This window comes from Haliotis asinina, chromosome 12 (genome assembly GCF_037392515.1).
Source record: "Haliotis asinina isolate JCU_RB_2024 chromosome 12, JCU_Hal_asi_v2, whole genome shotgun sequence".
Classification (NCBI taxonomy): Eukaryota; Metazoa; Mollusca; class Gastropoda; order Lepetellida; family Haliotidae; genus Haliotis; species Haliotis asinina.
This window is the reverse complement of record NC_090291.1, coordinates 26771712-26785764: the sequence shown is the minus strand read 5'-3', so window position 1 is coordinate 26785764 and position 14053 is coordinate 26771712. Positions and strand designations below refer to the sequence as shown.

The window sequence follows — 14053 nt, the reverse complement described above, 5'->3', positions numbered from 1 at the left end:
TAATAATGTCTTAGCGCACTGAACGTGCACAAGTGCGTGGATACAAGCGCTTTATACATGTCTATTATTATTTATTGAAATTATTACTATAAAACATATTTGAAAAGTATTATATTCGGCAAAGCAGTCAAAATGATTAAATGTTTTATGTTCAGTTAGGAATGGGACTTTCAAACACAGCGTAGACGTGGGGAATGGATTTGGGCGCAAAAGCACGCCAGTCTGATGCTTGAAAACATGAAAATTACCGTTGAAAAATGGTCGTTCGTTTCACTGCTCAGAGCACTTGCCCTGCTAGATGACCCCCTCGCTTATTTTCTCAGAAACAGCTCAAGGTGGCTGCTATCGGTTTAGCGGTGTAATCCAACAGAACCATCTAGCTACTATTCTACAGCAAACATGTTTGGTCTTATAAAATATTAGTTGTCCGGTTTAGAAAGTCCGTGACGTACCCTGAACGGCTGCTTTGAGAAAGGTAACCACCATTCCGAAAGGTCACCATTTCTATCTCTCTTTTTCAAAGTAACAACTGTAATTATATTTTAGCAACCGAAAATTTTTTTAATAAGAACACTCATCAGGTCGCAACCAACGACCCTTTCAACAGTTCCAGTGGCGAGTGAGGGTGCTCAGCTTTCCGGTCGCAATTATTTCATACGTGAAGTTAAAACAGGACTACAGCAATCCCTGCATGCGACTAAAGGGATCCCGTGTTGTCTCGTGGTTTGCTTGATGCACCGTATCTTAGTTGTGTACTTGGAATCTGATGACATCAATCACTGAATCGTCTGTTCCATGCTCAAATACTTACATATCGTCGTGACATATACAAACATAACACTACTCGGGGGTATATATATTTCAGTTCTGGTTTAGCTTATGAAGTCATGAAATCAAATTGAAGTAGATAATCAAAGAGGCGTTAATCTGACTTACTCTGCTTTTATAGACAAGAGGAGAGGCGCAGTGTTGTCCCAAACCATGCTTGTCTGGTTCGACTTCACTCGCACTCCGAACCGAGGCAAAACTGAAAAATCAAGTCACGGGTTTCAAATATTAGGGATTATCCCATTTGAATATGGCTGAATCATTTCAAATAACTTGAATTATGCAATACTTCATTTTCGCTAAGCCCTTGTCTATAATGTAATGTGGCAATTATTAAATACTGAGTTACAGCAATCATGTAATTTCTTGTTAAAATACTAGTATTTATTACTTGTTTCATGTCTATGAGAGTGTAATGCGCCTTCTTTCATTGACAGCTGTAAGACAAATACTGTCCTGTAGTGCAATGGCATGAATACATGGTGTACGGTCTTGTTATGAGTGAGTGATATATTTTTCCGCCGCATAATCAAGGCATGTGTTTATTTGTTTCCATCTAAATTTACATGGCAGTGGTATTGAAATAATCTGGACCAGACAATCCAGTGATCAACAGCATAAGCATCGATCAGCGTAACTAGGACACGATATGTCAACCATCAGCGAGCCTGACCGCCCGATCACATATGTCGTCTGTTATGCCTAAGCACAGGTTTCTGAAAACCTTGAGGTGTGTTGCAAGGAAAGACTTGTGTTGCAAGGATGTGTTGTACAGACTCGTGTTGCAAGGAAGGACGTATTGTACAGACTCGTGTTGCAAGGAAGGACGTGTTGTACAGACTCGTGTTGCAAGGAAGGACGTATTGTACAGACTCGTGTTGCAAGGAAGGACGTGTTGTACAGACTCGTGTTGCAAGGAAGGATGTCTTGTACAGACTCGTTTTGCAAGGAAGGACAGGTTGTACAGACTCGTGTTGCAAGGAAGGACAGGTTGTACAGACTCGTGTTGCAAGGAAGGACGGGTTGTACAGACGTGTTGCAAGGAAGGACGGGTTGTACAGACTCGTGTTGCAAGGAAGGACGGGTTGTACAGACTCGTGTTGTACAGACTCGTGTTTCAAGGAAGGACGTGTTGTACAGACTCGTGTTGCAAGGAAGGACGTATTGTACAGACTCGTGTTGTACTGACTCGTGTTGCAAGGAAGGACGTGTTGTACAGACTCGTGTTGCAAGGAAGGATGTGTTTTACAGACTCGTGTTGCAAGGAAGGACGGTTGTACAGACTCGTGTTGCAAGGAAGGACTGTTGTACAGACTCGTGTTGCAAGGAAGGACTGTTGTACAGACTCGTGTTGCAAGGAAGGATGTCTTGTACAGACTTCGGGTCGATCATTCCATGTTTTTCCCCCAGCCTCTGATTTTGAGGGTCACATATCCTTTGGCATGGCAGCTCCAGGAATCAAACGATTGACCCGCTTCGTGGAAAAGTGACATACTGTCGTGTTACCATTATTAAAAATCGTGCATGCTCGCCCAAACCCGAGATAAGTCTCCCCAGGAGGGCAGGTGGCCCAGTCGTGTAAGGCTTGGTAATTCGCTTAGGCCTTCTTTTCAGGTACAAAAAGTCTGTGAGTCCACCCAAATACACTCTTCACACAAAAAGAAACACAAAACCCAAATATCAATGAAAATTTGCTGTCATTCAAGGACGTGTAGATCGGCGGAAACAAAGATACATGAATGAAATTTTGTGGAGCAATGCATTGCTATCTTGTCCATATTTCATGAGAATACCGGTCATCACAGTCATTACTGCTGTTCTCCAGGTGGTGTTGAAGTCAGTATCTTGTATGCAACCCTAAAATAATGTTTGAGTTTATATATGTGTACAAAATTGTAAGTATCATTTTTTAATTCCATTTTGCGTTGATTTATTTTTATTGTTTTGAAGAGTGTAGTTAAAATCTAATAAAATTACTTTGGCTTGAAGACGTTAATTCAGTAAATGAAGGGTGTTATCATATGTATGGACATTCACGTATATGTGCCTCTAGTCATGGACTGACAATGTGAAACAAATAATGCATACTATACCATTACCTACCATAATCTTTCACTTCAAACGTAGCTTCAGATACAGTAGAAAACTGAAAATTATCAGAATATGCAGTATTATTCAATCTTCTGATTTCTTAGTAATTCTCAGCAATATTACAGCGGTCTATCAGCGGTCTAAACCAATCAATCCAGAGTTTAATGTTACACGCAACTGTCACACATAACGGCACCTTGACAAGCAAGTCAGTCTGTCTGGCTACCTGATCCGCAGAAAACGCCTTTCACAGTCGACATGTGCTTCTGGGTAACTCGGTATTCCAACGTGTGACCTTTGGCACATTCAGAACTTGACAGATGACAGATCAGGTAGTCAGACAAGCTAGCATTAATGGTTGACGTGAATCGCCCGGCGTAGTTGCGTGGCTTATCAATCCCGGAATTGTCTTGTCTCGATTGAAATATGTATACGCCTCTATCATACGTCATGAATACTTTTGTGCGTAAAACAACAAACCTAATTAATTTGGTTATCAAAGCTTTTATTCACTAAACGGTTAGGATCATTGCCGTCTCATATTCCAAGCTCACTATATATCTTAAAAGGTAAAGTTTCGCAAGGTGCTTGAAGAAAACCCCCATAGTTTGGTGTTCCAGTCAAAGAGCCTTGATTAGCTTACTCCATACCCTAGCTCGTGGACTTGGGTGGGAAAACCCAGTAGTTAAAGCGTTCGCTCGTCGTGCCGAAGACTCGGGTTCGAATCCCCACAACATGGGTACAATATGTGAAGACCATATCCGGTGTCCCCAAGCCTTAAACTGTTGAAAGCGGCCTAAAACCAGACTCTCTCACACCCACTATCAACCTTATATATATTCAGAGACAAAGCCTTTGTCTACGTTGAACCCGGTTCATCCACATCCTCACTTATGTACATCTTGATTATGTTTATATCAAGAGCATATCTAACACAGAAGATGGCCATAAAATAAAACCGATACAACAATACCATTAAGTGTTTTTGTTGTTGTTATTGTTAAAATATCATCACATCACGTCTGCTGTGTTATGGTGGAGCAAATAAAGCTAAACGAGTTCTAATCTAGTGTAATCTAATATAATGAGCCCAGTGAACGGATTTCGGATCTAACAAACCAATAACAATAATTATGAGTGTTAGATTCGATCCCACTATCATAAAATCATGACAAGCCTAAGGGGCATAACTCAGCATTACAAACTGCATGTATATCAGTTAACAAGCTTTCTTCGCGTAATGAAAATGAAGTTATACTGGTTGATAAACGAGAAACCAGGAAGATAAATACTTACATTTGTGAAAGAAGCCCTTATTTTCCACATTCCTTTCATTGGGTTTTTGGACAAGGGGAATTCCGAACCAGTGAAAGCTTCATAGGGACGAGTCAGCACTCTGTCGATCAGGTGGCCTCTGGGATTCTGTGGATAATAACGTTATGAAAGTACGGATCTACCGTCACTACACAACACCCCGCTATACAACCACCACACAACACTCCGCCATACAGCCACCACACAACATACTGCCATACAACCACCACACAACATCCTGCAATACAACCACAACACAAGACTCCGCCATACAACCACCACACAAGACTCCGCCATACAACCACCACACAACACTCCGCCATACAACCACCACACAACACTCCGCCATACAACCACCACACAACACTCTGCTATACAACCACCACACAATACTCCGCCATACAGCCACCACACAACAAACTGCCATACAACCACCACACAACACACTGCCATACAACCACCACACAACACCCCGCCATACAACCACTACAAAAACATACTGCCATACAACCACCACACAACACACTGCCATACAACCACCACATAGCACACTGCCATACAACCACCACACAACACACTGCCATACAACCACCACACAACACCCTGCTATACAACCACCACACAACACACTGCAATACAACCACCACACAACATCCTGCAATACAGCCACCACACAACACAGTCATACAACCACCACACAACACATTGTCATACAACCACCACACAACATCCTGCCATACAACAACCACACAACACTCCGCCATACAACCACCACACAACATCCTGCCATACAACCACCACACAACACTCCGCCATACAACCACAACACAACACCCCGCCATACAGCCACCACACAGCACTCCGCTATACAACCACCACATAGCACACTGCCATACAACCACCACACAACACTCTGCCATACAAGCACCACACAATACTCCGCCATACAACCACCACACAACACACTGCCATACAACCACCACACAACACTCCGCCATACAAGCACCACACAATACTCCGCCATACAACCACCACAGAACACACTGCCATACAACCACCACACAACCCTCCGCCATACAACCACCACACAGCACACTGCCATACAACCACCACACAAAACTCCGCCATACAACCACCACACAACACCCCGCTATACAACCACCACACAACACCCTGCTATACAACCTCCACACAATACTCCGCTATACATCCACCACACAACACACTGCCATACAACCACCACACAACACTCCGCCATACAGCCACCACACAACACCCCGCTATACATCCACCACACAACACACTGCCATACAACCACCACACAACACTCCGCCATACAACCACCACACAACACACTGCCATACAACAACCACACAACACACTGCTATACAACCAACATACAACACCCCACCATACAACCACCACACAACACCCTGCTATACAACCACCATACAACATCCTGCCATACAACCACCACACAACACTCCGCCATAGAACCACCACACAACATCCCGCTATACAACCACCACACAACAGTCCGCTATACAACCACCTCACAACACTACGCTCTACAACCACCACACAACACTCCCACCATTTAAACACCACGCACCACACCATCCCCGCCATACAAGCATCACAAAACACCACAACATCCAGCCATATAATCATCACTCAGCACCACACCATCCATCCAAACAACCCATCACGCAACACCACCCCATCCCGTCATACAGCCACCACACACCATCCCTCAATGCAACTATCACACAACATCACACCATCCCGTCATGCAACGACCACATAATACCACAACACACCGTCCCGCCACGCCACGTAACCCCAACAAACCACGAAACCAAGTTACCAGTAACATTATGGAGGATATTGTTGCAATTTCTGAAGTAAAGTTTCCTATTTTGGTGATGCGTGGTCTGTTTTGGTGTATATGAGTTCAGTTTTGATGATTTGTTCACTGTTTGTATGGTAGGCCCGAGTAAACAGCCACCAACTCAGCCGTCACTCATCACCAGCTAAGTTGATTCAGTGTAGGTTGTGACCACCAGAAGCTGCTTACCTGGAGACTGACTTGAACCTGCCAAGGTGCCCATCTCAGGTCCTCGTCCACTGCCATCACTCGGTACTTTACTGCAATCATGTGTCGGTTACGGCACCAATATAATGTGTTTATACATGCAGATTTTATCGAGCTAGAGGGTGAGTATGGCCTTTAGCAATATCCCAGCAACAACTTTGCGGGGAACCCCAGAAATTAACTTCTCATATTCTAGTCATATGGGGAATAGAACCCGGGTCTTCGACATCACGAGCGCAGCTTTAACCACGAGGCTACACTTCCGCCCCGGAATTTATTGAGTATTCGATGCCCGGATATATAATTTGGAAACGACGACGTGTGAAGGTTAAGTCTCATTGAGAACCTGAGCAGTGAAGATACATGTGCATGGATATTGTAAGTGAAATAGGCACATCACTGTGGCACATGGCCTCATAATACAATGGAGGATGAAGTACGCTTCCGAGATAACCACACCCAAGCCGAGACAAGCAATAACTGAATATTTACCGTCGCCGTCATTTAGATAACATGCCGCTTAGCCCGGCGTTAATCAACATTTAAAAACATCACAAAACACAAAAGAAAAATAACAAAACAAATAAAAACAAACAAATGTCACCTTTTTGTCTGGATGTATATATGGGTTTATCCACCTGAACGAACAAATAGCCAGGACTTCTGTCAATCTCGATACCAACTTCTCTATCAAATCCTCCTGGTCGCGTGGACCTGACGGTAAGAGTTACCTCACTTGATGTCGCGGGGACGATGTGATTAGCATCAACCATGATGTCGATTGGCGTTAAGATGCCTACAAAGAAAAGCAAACACAGCATTTGCGGCGCAAAATAACAAGGTAAACTGCAATGCCATAATGTAATCGCCTTGCTAAATAAATACAGAAAACGCATTGTTTTCATATCCAAGCATTTCGCCAGCCATTCCTATATCATCTGAGATAACGATGAAAACACTTCTCATTGCTTAACATTTATTGCCGATTTTCATATTGAATTCAAGCAGCGATCCTCCAAGCGGACAATTCCAACAGCAAAATAACAAAGCATCACCAAATAAGCATTACAGGCAAGTCATACCATTCTGAATTCTGTGTGTGCGACTGTAGAACGTATGTGAGGCGCTTCCGGGATCCAGTTTCACCCTATATTCCAGCTCGTTATCATTTAGACCGAGTCCAAGAATAAATATGGTCTGATTCGTTCCGAGGCGGATCTTTCCAGGGGCGATAACTCCAACAAAAGCCCTGAAAACAGCATTAAAAATCTTCATAAAGTTTATAATGTTTATCAAACTTAATTTGGCTTCTCTATGTACATCCCCGCCGGATGGTTGTAATTACGAGAGAGAATCTACTGACAAGGCGGTAAAGTCAAAAACAAGGGTACAAATAGGTCATTCAGTTTAATTACTTTAACTAATTATCCTTTAACCATAGATACACCGTATACCAGTTACCAAAATAAATAAATCAATTAAAGACTTACTTTACTTACATGACGTGCTATTATTTTTGCATAAGAAAGTGAACAGTTATCATTAAAAAGTCTAACAACGACATATAAGTCTCAAACAATGTGTTTGTACCACTCCTGTTTCTTGGAATTCCCTTCAACTTGACTTTCAAAAACTTTTAGAAGAATACTAAAACAGTTAAAGAATACCTTTTCTTTGTGAATTTTGTTACAAGTCCACAAAATGGTACCAGTATTCAAGACGGTGAAAAAACGGGGAGAAAATAAGAAGTAGCCAAAGTCAACTTTTTGTGTTTTCTTATTGGACAGACAGAGAGAGAGGGGGGAAGAGGGGAAGGAACGAGAGAGAGGGAGAGAGGAGGGGGGGGGGAGGGGGAAGATAGTGAGGGAGAGTGAGACAGTGTGTGAGGGAGAGACTGGGGGAGAAAGAGGGGGGATAGAGAGAAAGAGAGGGGTGAGAGTAAGGGAGGGAGGGGTGGAATTACAGAGGATAGAGAGAGAAAGAGAGAGAGGGAGATGTTGCAACCCTCGGCCTCGTCATTCTATCATTCTATTAGTGTTAATTACTCTGTAGCTACAGACAGTTATGCAATTCACAAAGAACAATTGACAGTTTGGTTCAGGCTACCCCTGTGTGTCACAAACATTTATCTAGAATACTGCACAATGCCTATTCATATCACGGGCTAACGTGCATGGTCAATCTCATTCTCGTAATTAACAATGAAAGAGTGACAGCAGCATGATAACTTCATGATAAGTTTCAAGAGAGTACGCGTGTGTGTGTGTGTGTACGTAAGCTCTAGACATGATAAAATCACGCATGGATGATGATTATTAAACGTGGAATTTGAAGGAGCACTAACTAACTCTGACATATCAAGAATACAAAGAACTCATCATCCATAAAACTGTGTCACGTATTCAAACGTGTAATCCATTACAACATATCTGGCCATTCCGATGTGTGCTCAAGAATGTGGGGGAATCTACAGTTTAGAGCAGAACAGACGACGAAGTTAGGAAACACGCACATATCATTACAGGGCTGACCTCAATAACGCAGACCAGCTGGTTTCTGTCTTCTCTGGCGTTTTCAACACATAGCGGGTATTGTTTACTTGGCTTGGACAGGTCTCGGAGAAAATATTTATTAGTTAAAAAGGCAATTTCTTGAAAATATACTTAGAATTAACACAATGTCCCTTGAACTGAATAGCGTCATGTACTGTCTGCTTATCGAGACTTGACCCTTCAAAGGCTATACTTACTATTCACCTGTAGGCTAGCACTCTATACATCCTGGGACCAAGGCTAATTGTTTACATCCATCCCAAGATAGGGTGTGACGTAGACAATACCTCCCTCTGATAGACACCCAGGGTAAAAACCGAAGCAGGACTTCAACTCAATGCTAGATGTTTTAATTATATTTTATTTTAACGCTTGTCAAATACGTTTCCAGGCGAAATGAAGAAGTATTGCAAATGATGATTATTATATATTCAGTATATACAACATCCAGCTTTAAACTTTGACATAATCCTTGTATTTCACAGTGATAGTTTCCACGAATACGGTCTGGTAAATTGTCAAGGAAATAACCAATTACCGCAGTATATGCTGTACACAGAAGGAAACAGTCTCGGAAACGATGCGATCATACTAACCTTTCAAATGTAAAAAAAAAGTAATTTCAACCTCAATTTTGATTCGAAAAGGATAAATACGCGTTTTTTAAGTTTGGTATCAACTGTAATGGTACTTATATTCAACATTTTGAAAACTTCATTGCTGAAACACTCGCCTATATTTACTACCTCAGTCTCAGAGGGTACCTTCACTACCACTAATTCTTTGTTATAGAGGGGACTTGGCAACTCGTCTTCATACTGGTCTTACCACAAAGCATTTCAAACACTATCTATCTTAATCATATAATATATTTTGTGATGATGATAATGAGATTTCATATTTGAGAACTGAGAGCAGTTATAATGCAGTTATTCCAGCAACGCTAGATATATTTCATTTACAAATAACAATATTCGAATCACAAATTTAATCGCCAATTTAATGCGAAACTTTGAGTGTGATATTGTTGTAAGTACAGCAGTTGAAAACCTTACATTGCATGGGGTATTATGGATTATGAGGAAACGAAAAACAATATTATGATAAAATATATTATAACTGAAATGCACAAGTCATAATTATTGAATACATGTTGTGATTCCATCCTACCTGGCTATTCCAGAGTAACCGAGAACGCAGAGAAGGAAGAAAACTTTCGCACCCCTCATCCTTAACGCCATGAAGGGCCGGGTCGTTCACGTAGGACACTGCGTATTTAGGAACAGTGAAATGAATGTAACCAGAGCTGACATATATATACAAGGGAGTCTGAGTTTATCTCCGGGTCAGGTGACGGAACTAGGTCATCGCTGATTGGCTGATGAACACGGATGTACTGGATGCTAATAGCACCGGGGGAGGGGGAGGGGGAGGGGGAAGGAGGGGGATATTTGGGGAGATAAGTCATAAAGACCGTTTTCATTAGCACTAGCATTGGGCATAATTGCAGCGGATAAATGACATCATGAAATGGGACGAAGATTCGTGCTGTGGAGTTGGCTGTGCAGCGTTGTAGAAACTGACGGTGTCCTCTTACTTCACCTAATGTTTACCCATTTGGCACCTACAACTGAAAAAGGTGATCTGGGAGTGTTATGCAAGGATTAGCTGTATGGGGAATGATATAGTCCACGAAGTTTGATAGGGTTTTTGTAACTGTATACAGTATAGTCAGAAAATAAAGAATGACAGTAATAATTTGCACAAAGATTTTTCCTTGGAGGGTGGATATATACTTCATCAGTTTACATAATTAACATAAATATGATAACACTAGCGGCTTTGAAATAGGGGGAGGGGGCTTAGTAAGGTGTTAATGGAAAGTTACTCAAATTGTTCAGTGCTTCTGTGTCGACGTGAAAGTTATTGCATGGTGTCCATTCAGAAAGACACAAAGTGTTAGTGGTCTGGACTTTCTGCGTCTTTCGACATTTAAGTACAATAGCAAAAGGCAGACATAATATGACTGCACTTCAATAATAGCCTGGTAATAGAGTGAGAGAGTGAGTATAGCTTTACTCTGATTTTAACAATATTCACACAAGATCACTTTGAGGGCCACTAGAACTGGGTTTGATACATTGTAGTGTAGGGAATCGAAGCCGGGTCGTGACGTGACTCAGCATATTTGAGTCCTGTCTACTTTCTACACAAGTGACGTTATGGATTATATAAACTGATCTACAATTCTGCTTAACGACCTGTACCTGAGTTAGTTCTATTTGCTTCAAATGCAGGCATGATATGGCCAGTGAATTCTGTTAAGGTACAACTACAAGAACAGCTGAGTAGCTTCATGATAATAGTTTCATTAAAGGTAAACGCTGCATGGTAACAACAGTTCCCTGTAATTATTTATTTACTGTGAATTCACAACCGATACACAAGCGTCTGATTGGTCTTCATGTTGCAAAAAATAAGTTTCTACTGACCAAAATGGCACCAGCCTCGGCTGCACCTGTTTGACGCATGTGGCAGTTGAGAGCAACACGTCCTGATTAGCCGGATGTTGGAGAAAGAACATGCTGGTGCGATCATTTGAATTTAACAAACGTCAATTTGATATCGGACGCCATATGAACCCGAGAGTTTGAGGGCCGAAGGCAAGTGGGGTGACATATGGGGGTCCGGGATTCATGTGCGATTCATGAAGGCAGCCGAATAAGAACCTTTTCATCATATACAAAACATACATTTATAAAATGGCGCTATTTGATTGCAAGGGAAGCATATTTTCTCCTTCTATGGAAGACATGTTCACTGGAATGGTGACCGGAGAGACGAGCAGACGACGCACCAAGCGACGTAACTCCAATTTCTTTGCGCTCAGACTGATATCGCGCAGCCAATCAAAATGCATTGACAAGACATTCAAGTCTACAGTTCATTTGATTGAGCTCCGGTTACTTCACCCCTGCTAATGACTGCTTTTGGTTCTGTGGTATCCTAGACAGGTACATGGCTACTGATATGATTTGTTTGTTTGTTTGTTTGTTGCACTCAGCAATATTCCAGCTGAGCTCCGTAAATAATCAAGTCTCGACAAGACGGTCCAGTGATCAACATCATGAGCAACTCTCTATGCAGTTGGGATATGGTGACATGTGTGGTCCAAGTCAGCGAGCTTGACCACCCAAACCATTTAATCTTACGTCGAGAATAGATTACTGAGGACCAATTTGAACCCGGATCTCCACCTGTGTGAACTAACGTGGAACATTTGGGGGAAGCCTCTGATCACTAAATGAGTGACCAACTTTGGGTTAACGCCACCTTGAACAGTTTTTTTAAGCCATGACGTTGCGGATCAGGTTCATGTGGCATGTCTTCCTGAAAAGATGTTGATCTTGGACGTCGTTACACACGTGTTGGTGATCGATAGGATTCATATTATCGATCATATGCTTCTGTGTATACGGCAAAGCTAAACATGAAGTTTAAAACAAAACCTGAACGGTGGACGAGATGCACAGGATGATAGTCACAACTGTGTTATTACAACACTGACATTGGGTACAACGTTATTCAGAGCTAAGGGGTTGTATAACTGTTTAAGTGAGTGATCTGGGTTGATGACGACGACGGTGATGATTTAACTAGCACTTCCGATGAAACGGATGCCCGCCCCAGAGTTTCCTTCGTGATCCAGATGAGGTTAAAACAGGTGTTCTACGTTTAGCATTGGTTGTACAGAAGCTGATGAAAACTTCCAGACACTTCCATTATTTGAGTGTCTGTCACCCATGACAATGTGCAGATTACACGTTCGCACGTGTATGGGGCTACTGCGTTGTGCACGTGTATATCATGCGTTGTGTTTAGGGGTGGTGATAGAAGGAAATGGTGGTGCGTTCATAAGGTGTCTGTATTTGAAACGTTTGTTAACGTTTACACTTCCTTTCCAAATTGAAATTTCAGGTTCCCTTACTTTTTTGAAGAGTACTAGTATATATAAGTAATTAGCGAGTGAATCTGTTGAAATATCATATTTTGTGTGGAGTGGTAGTGGGCGTGTGGTTGAAATATATGCCAGAATTTATTCGGTGAGTCTTTATCCAACATTTGAAACTCACAAGCTATGCACACAGATTTCTAACAATACATCTTGTGTGTATGCTTGTTTCACACAAACTTGTCCGTAAGTGTCAAGTTTGGGACATCCCGGAGCATTCTGATCTGAAGATACGTCAGCTGCGCCATGCAAAATCTCACTGACTGCATTATGCCAGACGGAAACTTGCGCATGGGGTCAGGAAAGGGCTCTGGGATATCAGAATGTCCAAGTGAGAGAGACGGAATAACTCACTTCAAACATACATTCTTGATGATGCGTTGATGTAGAGACAATTACACGGATGTGTGAGTGAGTATAGTTTTACGCCGCCTTAGCATTTTTTAGATACCATGGCTTGGGAAACCGGAAATAGGTTTTAGACATTATACCCATTTGAGGAATCAAACAAGCGACGCTTTATCAACTAGTCCACGCGCCATTATTTACAAGTCAAATATTAATGAGTGAACAAGTGAATATCATTTGAAGTTGAGGCAAGCACTGGGTGCATCATAAAAGTGAAAAGCTTTCCACTCATGTGAACCAAGAAGAGTAACGTCCGTCTCATTCATTCATCACCATGTCTCCAAAGCAAGAAGGGCGGACCAAGACAGACAGGTCATGGGAAATCCTGTCCCAGATCCACCAGCCCTGAAGACGCCCAAGTTGCTGAGACTTCTGTGCCCGAATTCGCCTCTCAGGCTTCTTGCTCTGCTTCCATTATTCCATTACAAATGCAGGATACCAACATTCAGCTGCAAGCTTGTTCATATTTCACAGGCAAAATCTCTATCCCAAACGACGAATGTATTGAAAACGCATGTAGGCCTATGTATACTCAACCTTGTCATATCGTACTGCTCACGTAGTAAGAACTACGTGAGGTAAACGTACTAAGAAAGAGTAAAACCTAATGGGAACCCATTGCGAAGTTTTAAAACCGTGTAGAAAGTAGTACAAAAATCTTGAACATTTTTGCGCGGAATAGCAACTGAAGTGCGGGGGTGGACGTGGTGGAAAATTTGTACAGACGTATTACAATTATTGTCCGACTGGATT

General features: G+C 42.1%; 1 protein-coding gene across 1 annotated transcript in view; it reads right to left on the bottom strand.

Annotated features, from left to right (window-relative positions):
- LOC137258998 (complement C3-like) overlaps positions 1-10176 on the bottom strand; it is a 52697-nt gene extending 42521 nt beyond the window's left edge. Inside the window, exons 1-7 of the mRNA XM_067796700.1 lie at positions 10051-10176; positions 7411-7577; positions 6933-7124; positions 6311-6381; positions 4216-4341; positions 2932-2974; positions 937-1027 (exon numbers count right to left, since the gene is read on the bottom strand). Coding sequence (XP_067652801.1) covers positions 937-1027; positions 2932-2974; positions 4216-4341; positions 6311-6381; positions 6933-7124; positions 7411-7577; positions 10051-10121 — 761 coding nt within the window. The 5' untranslated portion in view covers positions 10122-10176. The remainder of the gene's footprint in view (positions 1-936; positions 1028-2931; positions 2975-4215; positions 4342-6310; positions 6382-6932; positions 7125-7410; positions 7578-10050) is intronic.
- Between the last annotated feature and the right edge of the window lie 3877 nt (positions 10177-14053).